The sequence below is a fragment of the Artemia sp. Qi Xiang Cuo genome, chromosome 19 (genome assembly GCF_049724085.1).
Source record: "Artemia sp. Qi Xiang Cuo chromosome 19, ASM4972408v1, whole genome shotgun sequence".
Lineage (NCBI taxonomy): Eukaryota > Metazoa > Arthropoda > Branchiopoda > Anostraca > Artemiidae > Artemia > Artemia sp. Qi Xiang Cuo.
In genome coordinates this window covers 53,393,121-53,418,021 of record NC_142812.1, presented here as the reverse complement: position 1 = coordinate 53,418,021, position 24,901 = coordinate 53,393,121, and the positions used below count along the sequence as shown (strand labels likewise).

At 37.9% G+C, this 24,901-nt stretch overlaps 2 protein-coding genes across 2 annotated transcripts in view; both read right to left on the bottom strand.

The window, feature by feature from the left end:
* rudhira (breast carcinoma-amplified sequence 3 protein rudhira) overlaps positions 1–24,901 on the bottom strand; it is a 120,143-nt gene that overhangs the window by 1,123 nt on the left and 94,119 nt on the right. Inside the window, exon 10 of the mRNA XM_089105435.1 lies at positions 13,177–13,343. Coding sequence (XP_088961561.1) covers positions 13,192–13,343 — 152 coding nt within the window. The 3' untranslated portion in view covers positions 13,177–13,191. The remainder of the gene's footprint in view (positions 1–13,176; positions 13,344–24,901) is intronic.
* On the bottom strand, positions 4,636–13,144 carry LOC148940996 (uncharacterized). Its single transcript, XM_089105132.1, has 4 exons — positions 13,136–13,144; positions 11,143–12,214; positions 10,586–10,885; positions 4,636–4,847 (listed from the first exon to the last, which is right to left on the bottom strand). The coding sequence occupies exons 1-4, from the start codon at positions 13,142–13,144 to the stop codon at positions 4,636–4,638; spliced, it is 1,593 nt and encodes a 530-aa protein (XP_088961258.1).

Sequence of the window (24,901 nt, the reverse complement as noted above, 5' to 3'; positions counted from 1 at the left end):
AATTGTTTTATAAATTTTTTGAAGGTACCAAACGAGGGACATTCTCGAGTTGACTCATGAAGGGTAGTCCACACGATATGACAAGTGGTTAGCAGATTGAAACTAGACCTCACCGATGAAGTAAATGACACATTAAAATTCTTTGAAACGCGAATATGATACGTTGATTAATCAGTAGCGAAAGAGAGGGCCGCGGGAACTTTCCCAAGGAGTTAAAGAAAAGTGAAAGACACATGCAAAAGAATCTAGTGTTACTTTAATTTCAAGTAACGGGTTAGCTGTAAAACTATTTGTTTCCCGTATAAGGGTCCGTGCTTTATCGTATAACTTTGATAGTGGTTTCAAAAAAAGAAGAAAGGTTGAGATCCATATAGTAGGGCAATAACAGACGTAAGCGCCAATGACGCAGTAGGTTTTAGGCTTCTGCAGTGAGGCGATACCCAAACTCTTGTTTGTAGTTATTTTTATTCGATTCAAACTTGATTTGCATATTCAATTTAAGTTTCATTCGTTTTAAGATTTATTTATTCATTTACATTAATATATAATGTATGTTTGTTCGCATTGATTGTTATTTAATTTCTGTTCGTTTTAAGTTTCATTTATACTTTAATAGCAAAATATTTGTTTTCGTTTTAAGCTTGATTTTCATATTCAATCTAAGCATTACTCGCTTTAAGATCTATTTATTCATTTATTATTACTTGTTGTATGTTTTTTGCTATGATTGTTTATTTAATTTCTGTTCGTTTTGGGTTTCATTTATTCTTTAATAGTAATTTCATAGTAATTTAATAGTAATAGTAATTTTAATAGTAATTTATTCTTTAATGGTCGTTTTGAGTTTGAATTTTAACAGGTTTTTGAACCTCCTGAGCTTAGGTTTAAAATGGCCTTTACTTTTCTTTGAAAAACTTATTTTTCGGAATTTTTTTTAATTAATTTTTGTTCGTTTTTGATTGATAAGTTTTTATGGCATGGGGGGGGGGGCTTACTGTTCGATCATTCTTGAATTTAAAAAACGGATCTAGAACTTTCAATTTAAATCGAATGAGGCTTTTTTCAAAGTCTATACAATTACCTCTTTGATAAAAACATTATATATGAACAATAGACAACTTCCATAACTTGTGGACAGCAATTGACAACAATGAATGGATTGAAAAAATAGCTCCAATAAGGTGGTTTAGACCATTTCACTTGCTGACACAAAGGGATCACGACTGTTTGGAATTGACCTTAATAGGATTTTGTGTGCCAAAGCAATTTTACACATATCTCAGAGTATGTATTTTAACGTTATAATTGGATAATTATAATAGATTTCCTATGTGTTCTTCCCATACAAAACCCCTTCCCATAGGTTATAAACCACCCTTAATAAGTAATGCCCCAGGGCATAACTTACAACGACCCCCCCCGGGCCCGGTGGGGCTGTTTCGACACCGGAGTTTTTTATATCAGAACTTGGAACTATTTTAACAGAGTATCTATCTCAAAATTTTTATCTGATGCGTTTAGGACGTGGAGGAGGGGGGGGGCTAGTCACCCTCCAATCTCTTTTGACTCTTAAAAAGTGAACAAGAACTTTCAATTTTCAGTCAAATGAGACCTCTCCAAAGTTTATACGAGCATCCCTTTTATAAGAAATAATGGGAAGGATTCGGAGAATCCTTAAATCATAACTCTTGCCCTGAGGGCTGTGAGCGAGTTGTCATCCTCAAAGACCTAATTTCCAGAGCTTAAAACTACGTTTAACAAAATGCATGTCTCAAAATTTTGATTGGATGTGTTTGGGGAAAAGGTGGGCGTGAGAGGGGGTTAGTTGCCCTTAAATCACTTTTGACTATTAAAAAGGGCACTAGCCCTTTGAATTTCCAATCGGTTGAGCCTGTTTTCAAGTTTTTACGACAACGCCTTCTATAAAAAGCTCATATGCCCCCAGGGCATAGCTTAAAACCCTTGCCCTTAGGGTTGTGGGGGAGTGTTCTCCTCAAAAATATATTTTCTATCTGGAAATCAAGTACGCTGAACAAAATGGCTATCTCAAAATTTTGATGGGATGTGTTTGGGGGAATGATCGGCGTGGGGGTGGTAGGGGGGCTAGTTACACTCCAATCACTTTTGACTATTAAAAAAGGCACTAGCCCTTTAATTTCAAATCGAATGAGCCTGTTTTGAAGTTTCTACGACAACGCCTTCTATAAAAACCCTATACAACCCAAGGGCATAACTTAAAAACCTTGCTCTGAGGGTTGTGGGGGAGTATCCTCCTCAAAAACATATTTTCTATCTGGTAATAAACTACGCTCAACAAAATGGCCATCTCTAAAATTTTGACTGGATGTGTTTGGGGGAATGATGGACGTGGGTGGGGGGCGCTATCTGCACTCCAATCACTTTCTACTATTAAAAAGGGCTCTAGCCCTTTAATTTCCAATCGAATGAGCCTGTTTTGAAGTTTCTTCGACAACGCTTTCTATAAAAACCTTATATGCCCCCAGGGCATAACTGAAAACCCTTGCCCTGAGGGTTGTGGGGAGTGTCCTCCTCAAAAGTATATTTTGTATCTGGAAATCAACTACGCTCAACAAAATGGCTATCTGAAAACTTTGATTGGATGTGTTTGGCGAAATGATGAGCGTGGGGGGGGGGGGGCTAGTTACACTCCAGTCACTTTCGACTATTAAAAAGGGCACTAGCCCTTTAATTTCCACTCGAATGAACCGGTTGTGAAGTGTCTACGACACCGAATTCTATAAAAACATTATATGTCCACCAGTCATATAATAAACCCCTGGTCCATAGAAATATGGGGGATCGTCCTCCTGAAAAATATATTTTCTATCTGGAAATCAACTACGCTGAACAAAATGGCTATCTAAAAATTTTGATTGGATGTGTTTGGGGGAATGATGGGTGTTTGGGGGAATGATGGGCGTGGGGGGGGGGGCTAGTTGCCGTCCAATCATTTTCGACTATTAAAAAGAGTACTAGCCCTTTAATTTCCAATCGAAAGAGCCTGTTTTGAAGTGTCTACAACAACGCCTTCTATAAAAACCTTATATGCCCCCAGGGCATAACTTAAAGCCTTTGCCCTGAGGGTTGTGGGGGAGTGTCCTCCTCAAAAATATATTTCCTATCTGGATATCAACTACGCTGAACAAAATGGCTATCTGAAAATTTTGATTGGATGTGTTTGGGAAATGATGGGCGTGGTAGGGGGGGGGGGGGATAGTTACACTCCAATCACTTTCGACTATTAAAAAGGGCACTAGCTCTTTAATTTCAAATCGAATGAGACTGTTATGAAGTTTCTACGACAATGCCTTCTATAAAAACCTAACATGCCCCCAGGGCATAACTTAAAACCCTTGCCCTGAGGGTTCTGGGGGAGTATCCTCCTCAAAAATATATTTTCTATCTGCATATCAACTACGCTGAACAAAATGACTATCTAAAAATTGTGATTGGACGTGTTTGGGGGACTGATGGGCGTGGGGGGGGGGCTAGTTGCCCTCCAATCATTTTCGACTATTAAAAAGGGCACTAGAACTCTCGGTTTCCAATCGAATGAGCCCCTTTTGAAGCTTCTACGACGACCCCTTCCATATGAAGTGCCTCTGGGAAAAAAAATTTTATAAAACATTGGAGCCGTATGGTCTTTACTATAGGCAACGCTACAGCGTTGCCTCTGATAAACTGACAATGCACATTCATTTGTATTTTTTTCAGTAAATTGTAAATTCGAAGAACAAAAATTCTGAAAAAAATCTCAAGCATTCCTTATTCTGAGAGGCATCTAGAGAACATCAAATTTCGGTTTTCCACTCATAAACTAATGAGATATTTGTGATCGGCTAATTATGTCCCGTTCAAACCCGACCTACTTGGTTTTGGGGACAGTAATGGTCAGACCTGTCAGGCTAGCACTGTTTACCACTTTCTGCGCAATGTTCATGGTTTGGACGGATGATTCAGCGAGGAGTGTACCGTCGTCGGGTCAGCAACCTTTTGTTGTAAAAAGGCCAAAAGTTTACGGTGGGATATCACGCGGCCCGCACTTAGGTCACATGTCATTACACTGTGGTCTAGTAATGTAGGTATACTATAATAAGTAGAGTACATATACAATATTTATATATACAAATACTTTAGGTTTTAAATAAAACCGCTTAATGTATATTTTTACTAAATTTATTCTAGTTAATACAATCGATGAGATTTTTGCTGTTGCAATTGACTTGCAAGTTTTTTTTTTTACATTAGCTTGTATTTTTGTAGCAGAGACGTGAAATATTGCGTCTAAATCTATGTTCGATAACCAAGAAAAGTGTTTTTTCATAATTCCGAATTGAAAAAGTATACCCACAAATACATCTACTACCAAGAACAGTAATTAATCGCTCAGCAAACCATTTTAATTCCTTGTAGTTTTCAGAAGACAAACTTCCATAGAAATCCACCAAGTTGGTTTTTTCCTTAAAAGCTATTTTAAGTGTGGTATCACTTTGCAAATCAATCACCTTGATTTGCAAATCACTTGGAACATTACTGATATGCACTTCGAAGGGGTTTTCGAAAATATCCATCTTACGTGAGATCTTGGTGAAATCAGGAACCCGGTTTTCAAACTCAAACTTGTATTAATCCACTTTTCATTTTAGTATTCCGCCAAACAAAATTTATACCAGCTTCTTCTACTGCTTTCTTGCAATTTGGAAAATCATCGATGTGAATGCATCCTTGAGGTGATGAATTTATTTCAAAAATAGATCTTGACTGATCCAACTGGATGGTGAGACTCCACCTGCTGAGTTTCCTGGAACACCAGTTAGCATGTGAGGCTGAAAATTTTTCCTTGGAAATATAAATTAAGGTAGTTAATACTGACTGCTTGCAGAAACAGTCCCAACCATCGTCACAAGGACAGATCTTTCTGATGATGTTGCCTTGCACAATATCATCTGACCCCTCTCCCAAAACACTTTTAGGAGGAACATGAACTGTGGTCACATAATTTTCGTCATAGTTGTATATGTCACTTGCATTAAAAGGAAGGTTTTCTAGAACTCACTTCGGATTTGAGAAGAACTGTTCAATGTTGAGTCTGTTAAAGCTCGTTGCATGACCTAAGCTTGTAGGCTCAGGCTTGCGTAGTAACAGTTGTGGGTTTTAAGCTCGAAAACCTACCAGCCAGTCTATCTCTGTCGTTTCGGCATTGCACCAGTTTTGAGTGATTGTCTTGTTGTTTGCTATAGCAAAGTAGTTGATGCAGTCAAAGTCATATGCACTGGCAATTGTAGTTACAATTAGTTGGTGTCGCAGTCGCAATCAGTCAAAGTCAGAAGTATTTGCAGTTGCAAATAGTCACAAATTTAAATAGTTAAAAGCAGTCATAGTTTGAAAAAATCACAATAGCAGTAGTACTAATTGCATAAGTAGTAGTTGTAGCAGCCCTCAAAGGTTCAATTTATTGCTTTCAGCTGCTTTACAGATATTGTTCATATGTCCTTTTGACAACCTGCATGCACAGAGTACACTCCAACCTCCCGACCTCCTAGGTGGGAATCAGGGCCTGATAAGCACGAGTGCTCCCGAGCTATGGTTGGGGCCTCGGAGCGAGTATTCACGCCCCCGTCCCTAGTGATCCGGGAGGAGAGCCCTAAGTTGCGCCTCACAGCGGTGGAGCGGAGTAACATTCTATTGGTCGCCAAGCCCGACAAATTGAATGGCTAACGCAACGGGGCACCAAGGGTCTGGGGAGCCCTTGGTCAAGTAAATTCCAATGAAACGCCAATGGATATTGAAGATCGAATACAGAGAGATACTATTCCAATAGTGAAGTAAGGAGTCGCTGTGGCCAATCAGAAGAGCTATCGCTTATCATTAAAAGACGTCGCCTGAAGCTCCTCGGCCACACATTGCGCCGTCCTGAAGGCACGATATGTCAAGCCGTCCTTGTCTGCGAACCAGCCCCCTCCTGGAAACATAAACCAGGAGGACAAAAGAAGGACCTGTGACAAAAATTCAAGGAGGACCTGGAACCGTGGGGAGGATTCAGGAGACACGGTCGGAGATGGGACAAAGACTGGCTGAAGATCGCCGGAGAAGATGCAGCCGACAGGTCCAAATGGTCGTCGGAAGTCATCCCAAGATCCTTTGGTGCCGGGCAGGACAGTTTATCGTCTGGTTCCCGCCGAAAGTAAGTAAGTAAGTAATAGAGTACATATTGATATTGTTCAATCTACTTTGCAATATCCCTTGATAGTTTCGCCTTAATGTCCTTAGCCATTCCATACATGTTGCAGATAGACCATTTCAACATCCATATTTAGTTATAAATCCCCCGCAATAGGTCCTTAAGTTTCAACTGAATACCTTTATCCGTTCCTAAGATGCCGTAATATGCCCTTATGACAAACTTGGACGGACATAGGGTCTTTTGATTTAGTTCAACATCCCCAATAATATGCTACGAAAGTTCCAACGTACCCCCCTTTTTTTCTGGGATATTGCACATACACCCTTTTGATAATAAGGATATGTCCTGTACCTTTTGATTTAGTTTTACTCCACCTCTAGTTTCCCTGAAAGTGGAAACTTAATACATATTCCATTCCTGAGATATTGTATTTATGCTCCTTTGACAACCTGGATGTACTTAAACCCCTTTGAAAAAAATATTACCCTCGATTTTGTAGATGGCTTTCATCTGGTACATGCTGGGAAATGTCCCAGTGTGTACCATATTTTTTCGTCCTACTATATACCAGATGACACCCGTCTGCAAAATCAAGCTTTTGTTTTTTCTTCTGAATGTTTCGCCACAAGATGACCACATAACATGACCAGATAATTTGGCTTTCATTTGGTACCCCAAGCGCTAAATTTTACTGAACTAAAAAAGAATAAACAAAGGAAATCCAAAGACAAAGCATTTTTTGGGGTGTATTTCCAAAACTTTGAGAAAGGTTTGCTCAAAAACAAAAATTGTAACATACCAAAACAATTGGTCTGGACTGGATAGTTGAAAATCAAACTAACTATGCTAGATGAGACTTACGGATTTTTCGAGAATGCTATATGGCAGAATGCTAGATGACACCCCTTTCACTTCGTTGTGTATTGTTATGGTGAGTAATGTGGTCCGTCAGGTGTGTTGTGGCGAGGGTCTTGCGGGTCGCACCAATACGCCTTGCGGGTTGCCGACCCATGACGTAGTTGAAGAAGATAAGTGAAGCTGGACAAGCTTGCCGCACGCCATAGGTAATTTTGAAGAACCCTCTGAACTCCTCATATATTCGGAAATTGCTAAATGCGTTTTCATAGCAGACCTCGAAAACACTCATTAACTTTGTTGGGACTTCGTCTTCTAGCATGATGTCCCATAACAGCGGGCGAAGTACCGATTCTAATCCTGGTATAAAATCAAAAAAGATAGCTGTGGTTTCTTGGATATAGATTGAGCGCTGGTGTAGTAGGATCCGAAGTGAAAAAACGTGATCTGCTCAACCCGTTCCCGAGCTGAAGTCAGCTTAATTTTTTTCTAGTTCTGTGCTCTCTTTCGGCTCTAAATCTGTCTACGACGATGATGGCAAAAATCTTTTCGGTTATAGAGGATGACTCGATAGTTTTTGTAATCGCTCTTGTCTGGAACTCCCACTTGAATCATTACTACATCCCATCATGGAGGACGTCCTCGCTCCTACAGGTTTTATTGAGGAGGGCCATGAGTGTACCAGCCAACTAGCCAAGGATGGGGCATGGTTTAGAGAGCTCTGGTGGTAATCTATCTTCTACTGGTGCTTTATAGCTCTTGAAACGATTTTTACTGCTTTCATTACTTCTTCAAGCATAAGTTGGAAAATATCAGTGGGGTATTTTTTTTTCCGGTTGGGACGGTTCAGCTCCACTGCCTTGTGGTGTAGGTGCGGGAAAGGCTGGTTAGGTCTAGCTAAGCAGTTTCGGAAATATTCTGCCCACTGATTCATTCTTTTTTGTCGGTCGGTTATTATAGTACGGCCCATCTTCTTCACGTTTCCAGGTATTACATTCCGGTTCGTTGAGGTCTTCAAGAATACGGCATTGCTTACAAGAATTATTTCCTCTGGCGACCTTCTCCGGTTTAGTTGCAACCCTTTCCTAGAAACTGTTTCTATCTCTACTAGCTATTCTGCTAGCTTTCTTCCAAAGCCACTTGAACCTTTCTAGATCCAGGGAGGCTTTCGACTTGTAGGTCAGTGTTTGAGTGGTGTGATAAGCGTTATATGAATTCCACACCTTAGGCAGTTTATACTCACACAAACAATTTGCATAGAGTATATTTTGGCTTTTCTTAATTTATGCATAAAAAGTCAAAGGCAGATCTAGAATAAAATCTTTGAGGGAGGGGCATGTAACAAGAGCGTCAATAATTGACAAAATTAACAAGTTTATTTAAAGAAAAAGGGTAAAAAAAGGAGAAAAAATGATGAAACTAGAAAAATATAGGGGGCACGGTCCCTCCAGCCCCCCCTGGATCCGCCACTGAAGAAGATTAGAACTCTTTCTTCGTTTATTTATTTCCTTGTGTTTTGATTAAAAGGATTAGAAAAGGCAATATCCTGCTCCCTTTTGATCGAATAAGAGGAATAAGAAAAAAAACAATGGCGCTTAACTTTAGCGTTCTAAGCCCTTTTAACCTTATTCACATTACATACCAACTTATTACCGTTATTCGTCGATTTAAGATAAACCCTACATTGATTGAAACGGAGATTTCACAATGAAACCCTGAGAACTTCAAACCTCATTGAAGGAAATTTGGCTTACCCGAGGAGGAATTATTAAAGCCCGAATGGGATTATAGCTTTTGGAGGGTTTGTGGGGGTATTATCCTCACTTTTATTTGCGGTATTCTCTGTTCATTTTTATGTCAGACTTGGTTATTCGTTTTACTTTTGTTCGTTCTAGGTTCCATTCATTCACCCTTAGTAGTTTTTGTTCGTGTTAGGTTTGATTTATTAAATTACTGTTGGTTTTAGGCTTTAATTTTGCTCTTTACTTTTCCTTGATTTTTCTTTCTAAATTAATTTCTATTCGTTTATTTAGTTGAAATGAAATCTGCAACCGTATAATCAATGGATGTGGATCTCCTCCGTTTCAAAGAAAAGGTTTTTTCCTTAGTTTTGGACCTCATTTTTGGAGGGTCCGTGCTCCCAGCACAATTTTACGTTGTACATGAAAGTCCCCTTGGCTCAAGAACTGACACAAGTAACTTTAAAGCCGTTAAAAAAACATTTCAGGGTCTTTTCCTAAGGGAACAATTTTTTTTTTTTCCCTGCAAACTAGGGTCACCCTTTTCCAAAGACTTAAGGATACAACTTCCGATTTAATAAAAAAAAACCTTTTAAGGCCCTTTTGGCGGCCTTATTTTTAACTAAAGCGGCCCAAATCGATTTGCTTTTCTACAATAGGCTCTCCATGGCCAAGGGACTTACAGCTGTAGGTTTCAACCTGATAAGAGACAAAGATTTTTGGTCCATTTTCATACCCCCTAATACATTCTCTCCTCCAAACAAAAGTGGGTGGTCCCTTGGCCAGGAAACAGTTCCTGAAAATTTAAAGCCCATCTGAAAGCCAAGATCAAACACATCAATTTTTTTGCACACTAAAAAGCTATTCGTAAACAGTGGGCAATTTGCAGTTTAGGGCCTTTGACCCATGGGCTGCTTGGGTCGTGTAATCCCTGGACCAGAGACATATTTATTAGGCCTTTCAGCAACTCTGAAGAAAATGGTTATCTGAACATTTTTATCCAATGCAATGGGGAAATCCCCTGGAGGAACCGGGGTAGGCTGCCCTCTAATCCCTTTTGATCCTTAGAGGACAACTAAAATTTCGATTTCCAATCGAACGAGACTCCTCCCACATTTCTACGACCATCCCTTCCGTGTAAAGGGGCCGGGACTAATAAAACAACAAACACATAAACAATACATCGAAGCATATGAGTATAGATATACGTATACTGAAGGCATATGGCTCTTTGCTAAGTCAAGGGTAGCTTGTAGCAGCAGCAGCCGCAGGATTTCGGACCTTTCTTGACAGTGGATGTCACTTAGGTCCTCATTCAATGGTTTCTCAAAATATCACATTAGAAAGTTGAAAATGTAAGGAAGGGGCGAATTGTTACTATAATTTTACACTGCACTTATATTCAAGATGCACCAAATTTAACTAATAAATTGGACTATATCTTCTTATCTGCTCCTATGTCTTGTAAAAACTGCACTACAAGGCGACAAATTTGCATATTAATTTTTTCATCAGCAATGCCTCCCAAAAGTGGTTCTAAATTGGGGCACATAGAATTCTGTGCAAATATCTTTGCTAAATATTGTCTCCGATGTTGATAATTATCACAATCTGTCTCTTCATTGTTGCAATGTTCATCTTCTCCAAAGAGTCTGGCACGATAGGATTGAACCCCTGCATGTTGAGATCTTAGACGAAAGATGATAACTCATTCTTTTCTTGTTAGTTTCTCATATAAATTTTAATCCGTGGCTTCTTGTGATTTTGCAAGTGACAAAGTAATTACCTGACAAGTTCCTATTTTCTTCAAAAGAGAGCTTATCTAGGCTCCTTATCACCTTTTCAATCATCTTAACTTCCTTAGGGGAGTCACACTCACTAAAGGGGCCTGTCATTTTGGAGGCCTGCTTTGCAGCTCTGTCTGCTCTTTCATTACCACCAATCCCAACATGAGCTGACACCCATTGTAGAATAACTTTATGGTTTTTACATACGGATGTAAACGCAGAATAACAGGCAGTTACTTCCCTAATTGACATCCTGTCTCTGATTACACTGTTGATGGCATCTATCGAAGCTTTAGAATCTGAACATATAACAATATTTGGATAGCTCTGCAGATTGGTTCCTATATATTCAAAAGCCTTCTTTATAGCAATAATTTCTGCTTGGAATACTGATGTTTCAGTTGGTAACTTGAATTGGTTTTTAATTTGCAGCTGTGGGATTACAAATGCAGCCCCAACTGGTGTGTCATTTCCAGTTTTTGATCCATCTTTATATATATGTAGGAAGTCTTGGTAGAATTTGCCATGTGTAACTTAAAGCTGATTGCAAGATTACACCAAGACATTTCACCAATATTATTTACACACTCAAGATGGCTTTGTTCCCAAGGCGGTAATGGCGGGTTATCTAGGACCTTTAACATATCAGTTGTTTTTAAACTGTAGTCAAATTGAGAGCACAGTTGAATAGCTCGTTCAAAAATGTTTATTTGATTACGTTTATTTTGACTGTTGGCTGTGATAAAGGCGTCTGGTTTTACTATTCTTGATTTTACTGGGTGTGTTTTGTCAGCAGTCCACAGTTTCTTGATATATTTCAATACTGCTATACCTCTTCTTGTTTCCAAATCCTCGAGGTCACTCTCTGATAAAAGGAATGGTATTGATGTTGTATTTCTTGCTCCAAAGGAAATCCTCAGAGCTGAATTCTGTATGGTATCTAGTCTTTTAAGGGTTGATTGTGGAGCTGATTGGTATATTGGTGCAGCATATTCAAGCTTTGGTCTAATGTATTTTTTGAAAAACTCTATCTGGAATTTGGTTCTGCTGCCCCAAGAGATCCTTGTTAGTGATTTCATGACATTTAGTCTTCTGATACATGCTGCTTTAGTGTAATCTATGTGGGGATTCCAATTTAGATTCCTATCAATAATACAGCCTAGAAACTTCATTTGATTAACATATTCGATTTTCCTGCCACCTAAAGTCAATGTTGGAGCAATGATAGAAGTTTTTCTGGTTATAAGCATCCCTTTGGTTTTATGCAAGGAGAAGTTGATGTCAACACTGGCTGGCCAATTCTCTACTTGTTGCAATACAGCCTTTATGTTTTTTGTGACTTCACTGATGTTTCTTCCTGTGACCCAGAAAACTTTACCATCTACAAATATGCTTGCTCTGGATGTTCCATTATCAAGTGGTATATCATAAACTCCGATATTATAGAAATCAGGTCCCAATGCTGATCCCTGTGGTACACCCCTTTTTACTTTCAAGGTGTCAGTAGAGATGGTGTTGCCTACTCTAATACAAGTTTTTGGAAGGTTGGATATAACATTTTGTATTTCTGATAAAGTAAATGGCTTATTGTATGGCTCATGTAATTCTCTTTTGGAAAGTCTGTTGATCTTAAAGTTTTGGCAAATGAAGCAGTTATGTCATGATCAATTTTACCCACTGTTCTGTTTAGCAGCTCTAAACTTGCCTTAGCCTTTTCTGCTTCAGTGAGAAGAGGATTGCTATTATATATCATAGGTGGGTTATTGGTTTTTGGATAGGGTTTGTTTGTTCATCATGTGTCTAAGGAATGAATAAACTTTGTTTGCTGGAGTCTTGAAATCAAGATGCTCAAAATAAATTATCTTCTCCTCAAGGGTAGCTTGTAGATCTGAAACTTAATTACCTCTAGAGTAGTTCAGCCTCAAACCATGAAAATATCAACAGAGCCTTGCATGGCGTTTTACTAATAGCTTTCACATTGTCAGCGTTGTCAGACAACATAAGAGTCGTCACTGGTAATTTGACTGGAAAACGAGAAAGCTGAAAAATATGTTTTGAGGCTTTTCAATGGTTATTAGCGGATGAGATGCTATGAGGAAGGTTTTTATATGGACTTGAAGATAAAGCATACGTGGTTTTGATAAAAACAGGGCAAATTTCCAACTATCTCTGTATTTGAGAAAAAGAGACGCAACGCATTTTAGGGGCAATTAAACTCCTAGAATATTTCGGGGCAAAGTAAGATATTAAGAAATAAACTTGATGAATCAATTGTGTTCATTTTAATAAGGCGGCTTCGTAGATTTCAATTTGAAAAAAAAAGTCAAAGAAGTGGATTAGATCAATCAACATATTGGATACAGAAGCGATATATCCAATCTCTGGATATAGAATATTCTATATCCAACATAAAATAAGATATAAGAGCGCTATGTATCCAACGCATAGCACATTTTGGTTATAGACTGGACAATGAAGTGGATTGAACCAATCAATTTTATTTATTTCAATAGAGCAGCTTCGTAAATTTCACTTGTTGCTGTTCATACAGCCGTCATTAAGTATCAAAGAAAATTTCAAAGATATTTACTTATTCCATAAAAACTTAATCAGCATGAAACACCCCATCTGCAGAAAAAGAGGGTGAAGACCGACTCTCAGTATCGAGACGAGGGTTCGAGCCTTGGCTAGCTGATCCAAGACTGCTTGAGCTCAAATCTTCAATGCTTCCAAGTGCAACGTCTACAGATACACAACCTGAAAAAGAAAGACAGACAATGTAAAACGCAATAACCTGAAATATCTTGTAGCACCTACTAAAATACCGGTTTTAATTTTCAAACAAATAGTTTGACTTACAGCCTTTTGAAAGTCAAGAAATATATATAATAGTAAAGTAGACACACTTGGTTTAGAAAATCCTAACTTTTGTAAAGGCAATGTCGTCATGTTACTTCTAATTAGACTAAAGCAAAATTCATCAGTGTGCCAAACAGTAGCTAGCTATAAAAAAAAAAAAAAAAAAAAAAAAAAAAAAAAAAAAAAAAATTGAAACCTGATGAAAACTGCGACAAATTAACGTAAAAATTGAAATTTTTATTGCCAAATCCCAAAACAAATTTAAATACCGAAAAGCAGCATTTTAAAGATTTTGTTTACCATTTGGAAATGCCACCCGTCGCTTCTGAGGAGAAATCGATAAAGCTCTGAAACAAAGGTAAATCAAAAAAAAAATTAGTAAAACGGAAAAATAGCCAAAAAGGCGCAAAGCTTGCCAGTGACAGCGAGAATGCCAACGAGGGGTCGTTAAAACGGGAGCTGCCGATAAAGTGCCCGTTACCTTGCAAAACAATAAATTCCTGCTTTTTAAAAATCATTTTGCGTAGAAACAGTCAAAGGCAGAGACACAGACAAAGACTATATAATGTAGGTATCCAACTGAGCAATTTTATGGTAACCAACAAATTCAATGCTTGCTCGTCTGTCTTCATTTTCTTCCAAAAATGTTTTTATGAATGTTGCCCGTTAAAAAAAAACAACAAAAACTTTAGAACATTTTTTCTTTACAAAAGAAACGCAAGAGAAATGAAAATGAATCGTTAAATAATTACAAGTGTTCTCGCGATTATTCATAAGGTTGGGTCCTATGACCGTTTAATATACATGGCAACAGTGTCTTCCGGTATTCAGTGCCATATTTCGTGATAATTTCAAGGCATGCCTAATACCTGGCCCCTTTTTTAGCATTGCAGGATATGCCAGTTGGACAACTATTTTATATATTTTTTGTCTGTGGGTAAATCCCTTATATTAACAAGTCTCCAAAGTCGGTATTCTTAAATCAAGAGACCAGAGGTGATTTATATTTCTTTGGGGTGGTTTTACATGGTTGACGATTTGGACAGACAATGAGTCATGATGACGTATCATTTGACCTTTGAAATTTTTAGTTCATTTGATATTTTTGTCTTTCAAGCCTTATACGCCTTAGAATTAAGGGCACAGAAATATTTGTCTCGGGTTCTATAAAAAAGAACAGCTTTCTATCAGTAAGATCTTACCTCAAGGTGTTTGTCATCCACAAACAAACAAAGCATGGAGAACATTTAAAATGGCGTTATTTGGTATCTGTAGTAATTAAGCTCTTTGATCAAAGGGGAATTAAAACTTAGTCAGATATTCCAATAATCAACTTTTTACCTAGACTCTCTCGCTTCATGTTTTCACCTAGAGTTGTGTCTGTTGAGCAGGAGTGTAATTTGCTATGGGGCAGGAGGGCAACTGCCCCTCCCAGACCTCGCCCTCCCGAGCCTCAGTTCCGCCCCCCCCCCAGCTGTAATTTAGTTTCTTCCAAAATCTTGTACAACTAAGATAAACCCACGTAATTCAAGAATCAACAGAAACATATCAGTTCTTTAGAACATATTTACCTTTATAGAACTATAAAGGTAATATATGTACTAAAAACCTTTATAGTACTTTTATAGTACTAAATAGTACCTTATGGTACCAAATATTTTTTTTTTTACTTTTTACTGTCATTGCCACTTGATTTTGGAAAAGTGGCTCCAACTTCCCCCCCCCCTTGAGGATTTTGACGAAATTACGCCACTAATGTTGAACTTCTTGTTGAAATTCTTTTTAAAGGAATCACAAACTGGCTTCCAGATATAAAATCCCCAGTGCGACCATTCCAAACGGAATTGCAGCGTCTCTATTCTTAAAGCACTAAATGCAGAGTGTCTCCTCTAGCAGGTAATCCAACCGTGCCAGATTTCTGCGAGTTTGCCGCATTGGCTTGGCAAACGGAGGTAAACAAGAAGAGCTACCTGGTCGAAGATCTACTCTTAGGAAACAGCCATTGACAACACATCAACATCTCTCACTTAGAAGGTGTAAATATACGCAATCTGGGCTACAGCTTGCCCTTAGGGCCATATTCTGGATCCCACGTACTGGTACCAGTAGGCCTTAGGAGCCCCTGCGAAATGCAGGAATCTATATTTCGGCAACAAGCTAATGTAACTTATACAGAGGGATAATCGAGCTGGATAGGAGCAGATTCTGGATGGTAGCAGATGTAGCAGAACAAAGGGTTACAAGCAGAGTAACCTGCCCAAAGATCTACTCGCAGGAAACAGCTATTAACAACACATCAATATTTCTCACTTAGAAGGTGTGAATATACGCAATCTGGGCTACAGCTTGCCCTTATGGCCATATTCTGGATCCCACGTACTGGTATCAGTAGGCCATAGGAGCCCCTGCAAAATGCGGGAATCCATATTTCGGCAACAAGCTAATGTAACTTATACAGAGGGATAATCGAGCTGGATAGGAGCAGATTCTGGATGGTAGCAGATGTAGCAGAACAAAGGGTTACAAGAAGAGTAACCTGGCCGAAGATCTACACGTAGGAAACAGCTATTAACAACACATCAATATCTCTCACTTAGAAGGTGTGAATATACGCAATCTGGGCTACAGCTTGCCCTTATGGCTATATTCTGGATCCCACGTACTGGTACCAGTAGGCCATAGGAGCCCCTGCAAAATGCGGGAATCCATATTTCGGCAACAAGCTAATGTAACTTATACAGAGGGATAATCGAGCTGGATGGTAGGAGATTCTGAATGGCAGCAGATGTAGCAGAACAAAGGGTTACAAGAAGAGTAACCTGGTCGAAGATCTATTCTTAGGAAACGACCATTGACAACACATCAAAATCTCTCACTTAGAAGGTGTAAATATACGCAATCTGGGCTACAGCTTACCCTTATGGCCATATTCTGGAACCCACGTACTGGTACCAGTAGGCCTTAGGAGCCCCTGCAAAATGCGGGAATCCATATTTCGGCAACAAGCTAATGTAACTTATATAGAGGGATAATTGAGCTGGATGGTAGGAAATTCTGGATGGCAGCAGATGTAGCAGAACGAAGGGTTACATGAAGAGTAACCTGGTCGAAGAACTACTCGCAGGAAACAGCTATTGACAACACATCGACATCTCTCACTTAAAAGGTGTAAATATACACAATCTGGGCTACAGCTTGCCCTTGAGGCCCTATTTTGGATCCCACGGACTGGTACCAGTAGGCCATAGGAGCCCCTGCGAAATGCGGGAATCCATATTCGGCAACAGGCTAGTGTAAATTATACAGAAGAATAATCGAGCTGGATGGTAGCAGATTCTGGATGGTAGCAGAAAGAAGGGTTACAAGAAGAGTATCCTGGTTGAAAATCTACTCGTAGGAAACAGTAATTGACAGCACATCTATATCTCTCACTTATAAGGTATAAAAGGCCTTAGGAGCCCCTGCGTAAAGCGAAAATCCATATTCGGCAACAGGCTAATGTAACTTGTACAGAGGGATAATCGAGCAGGATCGTAGCAGATCCTTAGAACGAAGTCACACCCAGCTTCCTCGCGCAGGAGCTACTCTCGACAAGAGAGGAAATTAATTCCAAAAAGACGATGTTTGTCAATTTCTTCGATGGCAGAAAACAAGCAGTATTTTTACCAAAAATATTTTTTTGTGATTCCAAAATTACGGTTGCTGTCTCTTGAAGGCGTAAAACCATCATAATAAAAAAAAACTGGGTCATCTTTAGCAGTAAATAAAATAGCAAAAACATTTTCAAAATACTCTTATCTCGTACTTACTTTAGTTAGTTGGTAGAACCACATGATGAACGGTCTTGCCCCCCCCCCCACCAAATAATCCCATATTGGATTTTGTTTAAATGCGAGCACCCTATTGTTTTTCTTTCTGATTTTTGTAAAGTGTTGGTGGGTTTTCTTTATTTTTTTCATTTGTTTTTTTTTTTGGCTAGTTTTTCGGCCTATCAATTAGTCCGTTGGCATAGGATTTCGGATATGAAGCCCAAATACTTGAATTTTTTTACTGTTTTCGCATACAGAAGTTTTTTATTTTAACGTTAATATTTTATTTAATATTTCCGTTTCAATTAAAAATGATAATAAAATGTCAAAAACAATTTTTAGAAAATAAAACACTAAACTACTGCTAACTAAGAATTAGTTTTATAGCCGAACTGTCAAAACCAAAAATAATAAAAGGAAGAAGATTTTAAGATCACTTTCCACTTTTAAAATTTTTGGTTTTAAAGTAGCCTCGTGCTGGATGAAATTTAATGCCTTTTGAATAGTACGATGTTGGCGACATCAGGTCGCCAAAAAAAAAAAAAAAAAAAAAAAAAAAAAAAAAAAAAAAAAAAAAAATATATATATATATATATATATATATATATATATATATATATATATATGTATATTTCTGTTGCGTCATTTCGAATATTTAGAAAAAGAATGAAAATAGATCACCGGGGGCCGGTTCATTTGATTACATCCGTTAGCAAAGGCTGCAGAAATATTATTTCTAAACCTTTGACTGTTTATTTAACTTTCACTGTTTAAAGATTTAAATCTGAAAAAAATTAATCTTCAGAGTTACCAATACCCGCTTATAGACATGGCATACATAACATACCAGCAGTGCTATAGGTATTGGTTGCGCGAAGGGCATGTAGACGTGGTCAGAACATTCAGTTTTAAAAGCAAGATTTGTTAGTAAAGTGTATGAGTCACTCAGGGTTGCTAACAGTCGTACTTTTGAACTTTTTACAGCGATTTTTCGGTCACTGTCGTGCGTAGGATATTCTTTAAACTGAGATGTGGCAATATATTCTTTTTCTGTCCCAAAAGACTTACCAATGAAGTAAAAAAAACCGAGCAAAATAAAAACATTAAAAAAGTATTTGACGAAACACTTTTATTCCCAAGTGTAATAAAAATAAAATTAAATTGTTTCTGTTTCTGGGAATTTTCCAAGTGTTTTTTTTAAGACCAAAAATTCGGTCGAAATTTAGGGCTTCTAGAAATAGTAATTTTTTAAAACCGAAAATGGAAGCGTTGGACGTGACTTATCATGACTAACACTTATGACTAATTCATGGCAAAACCATGTCAAGGTAGACTTCCTATGTCGTAACGGCCAAACACTTTCAGACTTAAAACATTCAATTTTGTCACATCTTAGGGAGAAAAAATAAACTCTTTCTAGTGTATTTGGAGTTAAGTGTCATAAATAGTTTTGTTTGTCACTTGAACCTCCCAATCACCTTGATGGGAATCAAAATCCAAAAAGCTACAGTGTCGACAAGCTATGGTTGGAGACTCGGAGTCAGGATTCGACGCCCCAGTCCTAAGCGAGCTGAGAGTCGAAGTTGCGACTCTCTGCGGTGTATTTGTTTAACATTCTATGGATTGTAAGGCCGACCAGTAGAATGGCTTGTGCAGCAGGACACAAAGGACCTGGGGAACTGGAAGACGACGCTTCTTTCTCCTTTTTCAACTCCAGATCCCTTGATGGATCTGCGTATGGTGGAATGGGCATCATTTTAAGTCCCCTAGGCTCGAAATCATTTCTAGAGTGGGAACCTATCTCACATAGAGTAGCAAGAGCGCGATTCAAATGCCACCTATTCAACATATCAGTTATTGCAGTCAGGGGCGTCCCGAGGCTCGTTTTATTAGGGGGCGATCTTCGTAATTTCTACCCAATCGCTACCTGATTTATGCCAAATTTTCAGCAGAAATCAAGAATTTTGCTAAATTTTGGCCGATTTTGCAAAATTTCTGCTGAAATTTTCGCCTTTGGCGAAAATTTTACCGAATGTCAGAAAAGTTGGGGAGGGGGCGGCGCACCTCCCCCCCCCCCTCGGGCTGCCCCTGATTGTAGTTTATGCTCCAACCAGAGACGCACCGGAGAGCAAAGCAGATCTTTTTTATCCACTTCTTACATGTACGCTTAAGAAAGTCCCAAAACGAGACCTCATCTTTATTGGAGGCCACTTTAACGCCAGAATCGAGGGAAAAGTATCCAATGCTGAGTCTGCCATTGGCCACTTCGGCCTTGGAGCTAGATGTAGCAGGGGATCAATACTTCTTCACTTTGCCATGACGAATAATTTGGTCATTACCAATAACTTATTCAAACACAAGCCCAGCCACAGAGCCACACGGCATTCAAGAGATGGTAGTGGCTAGCCCCACGTTAAATGACGTCCAACAAGCAATCAATTGCCTTAAAAGCAATAAAGCCCCTGGTTCTGATGTCATTTCGACTGAACTTCACAAGTATGGAGGGACAGCACTTGTGTGCAGGCATCATAAACTAACCTGTCGTATATGGGAAGAAGAGAATGTTCCACAGGATTGGGGAGACTATCATCCTTCCGGTCTTCAAAAAAGGGCTAAAGACAAAATGCAGCAATTATCGCGGGATTTCTCTCATCTGCATTGCTGCCAAAACATTTGCCATAGTGTAGCATAATCGTTTTCGCATCCAGCGCAACGTAAAGACAAGGCCCAGTCACCCGGGATTCCACCCAGGCATGGGAACAATTGACCAGCTATTCGTCTTAAGACAAACTCGTGAACACAGGGCAAAACACCAGAAACCAACAGTGTCTCTATTCATAGATTTTATTACAGCTTTTGATTCTGTTCTAAGGGATGGAATCTGGAAGGCCATGACAGAGGATGGCGTGCTAGGCAAGAGAGTCAGACTTATCCAAGCATACTACCAGCATACGCGAGCCTAAATTCAGATTGGTGAAGAACTCTCCTCGATGTTCAAAATTGATTTTGGTGTCCGACAGGTATGTATATTGTTTCCCGTCTTATTTAATTTTGTGATCGACTGGATTATGACCAGAGCAATGACTACCTTTTCAGGCGTTGAAGTAAGTCCCAATTTTGTGATCACCGATCTGGACTACGCCAATGATATTTGCTTGTTAGCTGAATCTCGTTCAGATGCCCAATCTATGATATCGAAGGTAGCTGAAGATTCTGGTCGGCTTGAAAATAAGCTCCCCGAAGGCAAAAGTCATGGCGTCTGGTATATCATCTCAAGATTCCCCAATTTTACTAGAACAGTCGCCCATACACGAGATACATGAATTCAAGTACCTAGGCTCTCGGGTAGACCCAATAGGAGGATGCACATCAGAAATACAGCCAAAAATTGCTCCAGCAACTGGAGTCTTCACCCAGCTAAATCACTCTCTATGGCACCAGTCAAATGTTCGTCTGAAGACAAAAATAAGGATATATCAGGCCCTTGTTCAGTCTGTCTTATTATACGGCTGTGAGATATGGGCTATGAAAGCATCCGACATCCAAGCCCTCAACGTATTTGACCATTCATGTCTAAGGAGAATCATGTCTAAGAAGAAGTCCGCAAAATCTGCCATCAGCGTTCTGAGTTGGCCACTATAATTAAACAAAGAAGACTCCGATGGTTCGGCCATACACTTCGCCGTCCACATACATTTGTCAATAAAGCCCTCAGAAGTACACCTCTTTCGGGATGGAAAAAGCGACATGGGGGACAAAAGAAAACGTGGCTCGCCTGCATCAACGCTGACCTAGACCCAACCGGTGGCTTCAAGAAGTATGGACGAAGATGGGATAATTCCTGGCTCAAATTGATTGATCCACTCGCAAACGACCGTGACTCTTGGCTTACTACAATGACGAAGCTACTGGACACCAGGGAGAGCTGAGATGCTTGAGTCCTGTTCCAAGTACAAGTAATTAAGTACTCAAGAATGATAGGATCAACAATTGCTGCCTCTCAGGAACGAGACTAAATGATGTTCCATTCAAAAAGTAGACCGTTTCCGGAACTAATTCATTCCAGTTGTAAGATTAGGACCCAGTTGAAGGCTCTGAACAACATGGAGCTGGGTTCTTATTAAATGGCCCACTGCGTATTTCATCGCTTCAATGGAGCTATTTTCATCATGAATCACGATGATCAGACTCAGACGTCGAAAGAAATATTGCTCGTTATTACGTAAATTTCCATGATATATTTATGGATGCACCATGCGCTACAAAAAACCCAGGAACAATTATTTATTATTCATTTTATCTCGTGATTTGGGCTTTTTAAAAACCGAAATGCTTAAAAATCCAAGAAATCGTCTAACATACCTGAATTCACACCAAACTCAACCGAATACGTTAATTTGAATATAACTAATGCAATAAGATTGAAAATATATATTTTCAATATATATATATATATATATATATATATATATATATATATATATATATATATATATATATATATATATAAATAAATATATATATATATATATTCTACGCTCCAGTCCTAAGCGAGCTGAGAGTCGAAGTTGCGACTCCCTGCGGTGTATTTCTTTAACATTCTATGGATTGTACGGCCGACCAGTGGAATGGCTTGCGCAGCGGAACACAAAGGACCTGGGGAACTGGAATCAAATCAATCTCCACAAAACACCTTACGCAAACAGAAGAAATACAGAGAGATAGTACTACTACAAGTTATAGGACCAGGTTAAGGTGGTGTCTTGTATGACGAGCCTCGCGAGTGAAAAGAGGCTGAATTATACTATGTGGAATAAATGCAATTGCAGAGTGGAATCCCCACAGAAGCTCTTAAGCAAGGGAACTCAAGAATTATAGGATCAACGATTGCTGCCTCTCAGAAACGAGAATGAATGATATTCTATGCAAAAAACAGACTGTTTCCGGAACTAACTCATTCCGGGTGTAGGATTATGGCCCCATTAACGGCTCTGAGCAACAGGGAGCTGGGTTCTTATTAACAGGCCCACTGTGTGTTTCGTCACTTTAATGGAGCTATTTTCATCATGAATCACAATGATTAGACTCAGAAGTCGTAAGAACTATTGCTCACCATTAAGTAAATTTCCAAGATATATTTACGGATGCACCATGCACTACAAAAAAAACAGGAACAATTATTTACTATTCATTTTATCCCATGATTTGGGCTTATTAAAAACCAAAATGCTTATAAATCCAAGAAATCGGCTAGAACATTTGAAGGAACATATCTGAATTCACACCAAACTCAACTGAATACGGTAATTTGAAGATAACTAATGCAATAAGACTAAAAATATATAACTATCAACAACACAAGAAACAGTCGTAGTATGATTTATTGTTCCACAAGACGCGATTAAATACAACATTCCAATTCCAATATTCCGACAAAAGAAAAAAAAGGAAGAAAAACTAGGCTACATCGAAAAATCCAAATACATTATGAAATCTACTTTATGTTTCAATTTAGTCACAAAATCAATTTAGAACATATGCAAAATTAATTCACTTTTTCCGTATATAAGAGAGCAAAAAGAAGGAAAGGGGGGATTCACACTGTGAAAGATTAACGGAACGAGAAGAATTACACTGAAAATCAATATTCCCATACATCCAACCAACATTTTCAAAATACCAGAAAAGGATATTCAAGTTTTTTGAGAATATATAGTATCAAGACATTATTTGCCGGCATTTTTTCAAAATAAATTTCAAAGAGAGGCGATATGACCACACAAAAAAGATATCTCAACTAACATTAAAATAAATTTTTTTTTAATAAACTAATGTGAAATAAATAAATTAAACAAAATTAAATTAAACCAGATAACGTATCCTAATACTTATTCCCGACATTATTTCAATGCAAAATTCACCACCCGTCATCATTGAATGATGTAATGTATCCTAAACGACATTCCACCGCACCCTAGCGCACTCAGAATTTTCACAGTAGACCGAAGCACCAAAGAGAGATATCTGTCTTTCCCTCCATGTTAAAAGTGTGCTTTAATTCTGTTGGTTTATTTCTGTGACGTAAATTGTCATATTTTCAGCCAGTAGCATTATCCCTTATGCAGTTGTCAGGAACAATAAGTAAAAAGCCCCGCCTCTTTTGTCCGTTGTTTTTTGTACCTCTTGAAGCAATGTCAAATTTCGATTTAGTAAAAAAAAAAATTGCTTTTCTTGTAAAAAATTTAAAAACAGTAAACAGAATGAAAATTGTTGAGCCACCACATTTCTTACAAGTAAACCCTCTGTTTAAACGGGGTAAAATCTTATGATTCGCCAGCTCAAAAGTCTAAAATGTATTCTTAAACAAAAGTTCTACAGTCTGATGGCCAAATGCCTTTAATTTAGTCACAAAAGTAGTGTCTCTTTTTATCCCCGTAGTGCTTTTATTTATTATAAAAAAAGAAGATAAAAAGGCTTCACTGGCTTATTTGATTCTCAAGCCAAAACATGTGATGCACCTGAAAATACACCGGCTGATCTTAACTGCCAAAATTATCACCATATATTAAAAACCGTGCTTGACTTTCTAAAGATCATTAAAATTGTTTCGAAAAAGGGATGAAAGAACCATTAAAAAATGGGCTCAAAAAGGCTGAGAAAATATAAGAAATTATCTCTTATAATTTCCCAAAAAGAAGTGCATAATTTATAGCTATTTAAATAATTATATATTAAAAAATCATATTAATACATATTTCTTTATTTCTTCCAATGATAAAGACTCATTCAATATATATATATATATATATATATATATATATATATATATATATATATATATATATATATATATATATATATATATATATATACATATACAAATACATGCATTAAATAAAAAATTAAAATAATAAATAAGTTTTACAATCTAATAGAAATTATCAATTCACAAAGAATGCAAATAATTCAATCATTAAAAGTATTGACGATAAATCCAACTCACTTCTAGTACTTTTCATAATGTTAAAAACTTTTTTTTTGTGGCAGCAAAAATATGACTATAATCTGCGGATATCCTATGAGGCTCCGTGGCATACTAGATAAGAACAAAATATAATGCCAAGCATAATTTTCAATTGTTTCAAAATAATATTCAAAGAGAAGCGATGTGACTACCACTTTTTGGGGTAACTTCAACTAAATAAGAAAAATTTTAAATGAAGAAACCAAATAATAATAATAATAATAATAAAACTCAATAATAATAATAAAACTCAATAATAATAATAAAACTCAACAATAATAATAATAGTAATAGAACTATAAATAATAATGATAAAAAAACAATAAACTTTATAACTATACTTTAACTTGTGTTATTCCAAAATTACATAACTGATATATTATTTGTGTTATTGTCAAAATACAACTTTTAAACGTAATACCGTCTCTGTTAAGCCTAAGAACCGCATCTGACATTTTCAAACTTCTGAAATAATTCCCAATAACAGTTTACTGGGATGTATTAAAAGGCAATGTATCATGAGCAATGTATGTTCAATCATGCTTCGATCCTCCTTATTTACATTGCCCCAGTAATCTCCCCTTTGAGACCAGCTTAGCAAACGGTTGTCCCATTAGGGTAAG

Bases quoted from the DNA above. Each gene is read 5' to 3' on its own strand.
- LOC148940996 (XM_089105132.1), bottom strand. The intron at 10,886-11,142 runs GTAATCTTGCAA...TTATATGTTCAG, and splicing joins TATTGGTGAAATGTCTTGGT to ATTCTAAAGCTTCGATAGAT. The intron at 4,848-10,585 runs GTAATTACTTTG...AAAAATTTTCAG, and splicing joins AGAAAATAGGAACTTGTCAG to CCTCACATGCTAACTGGTGT.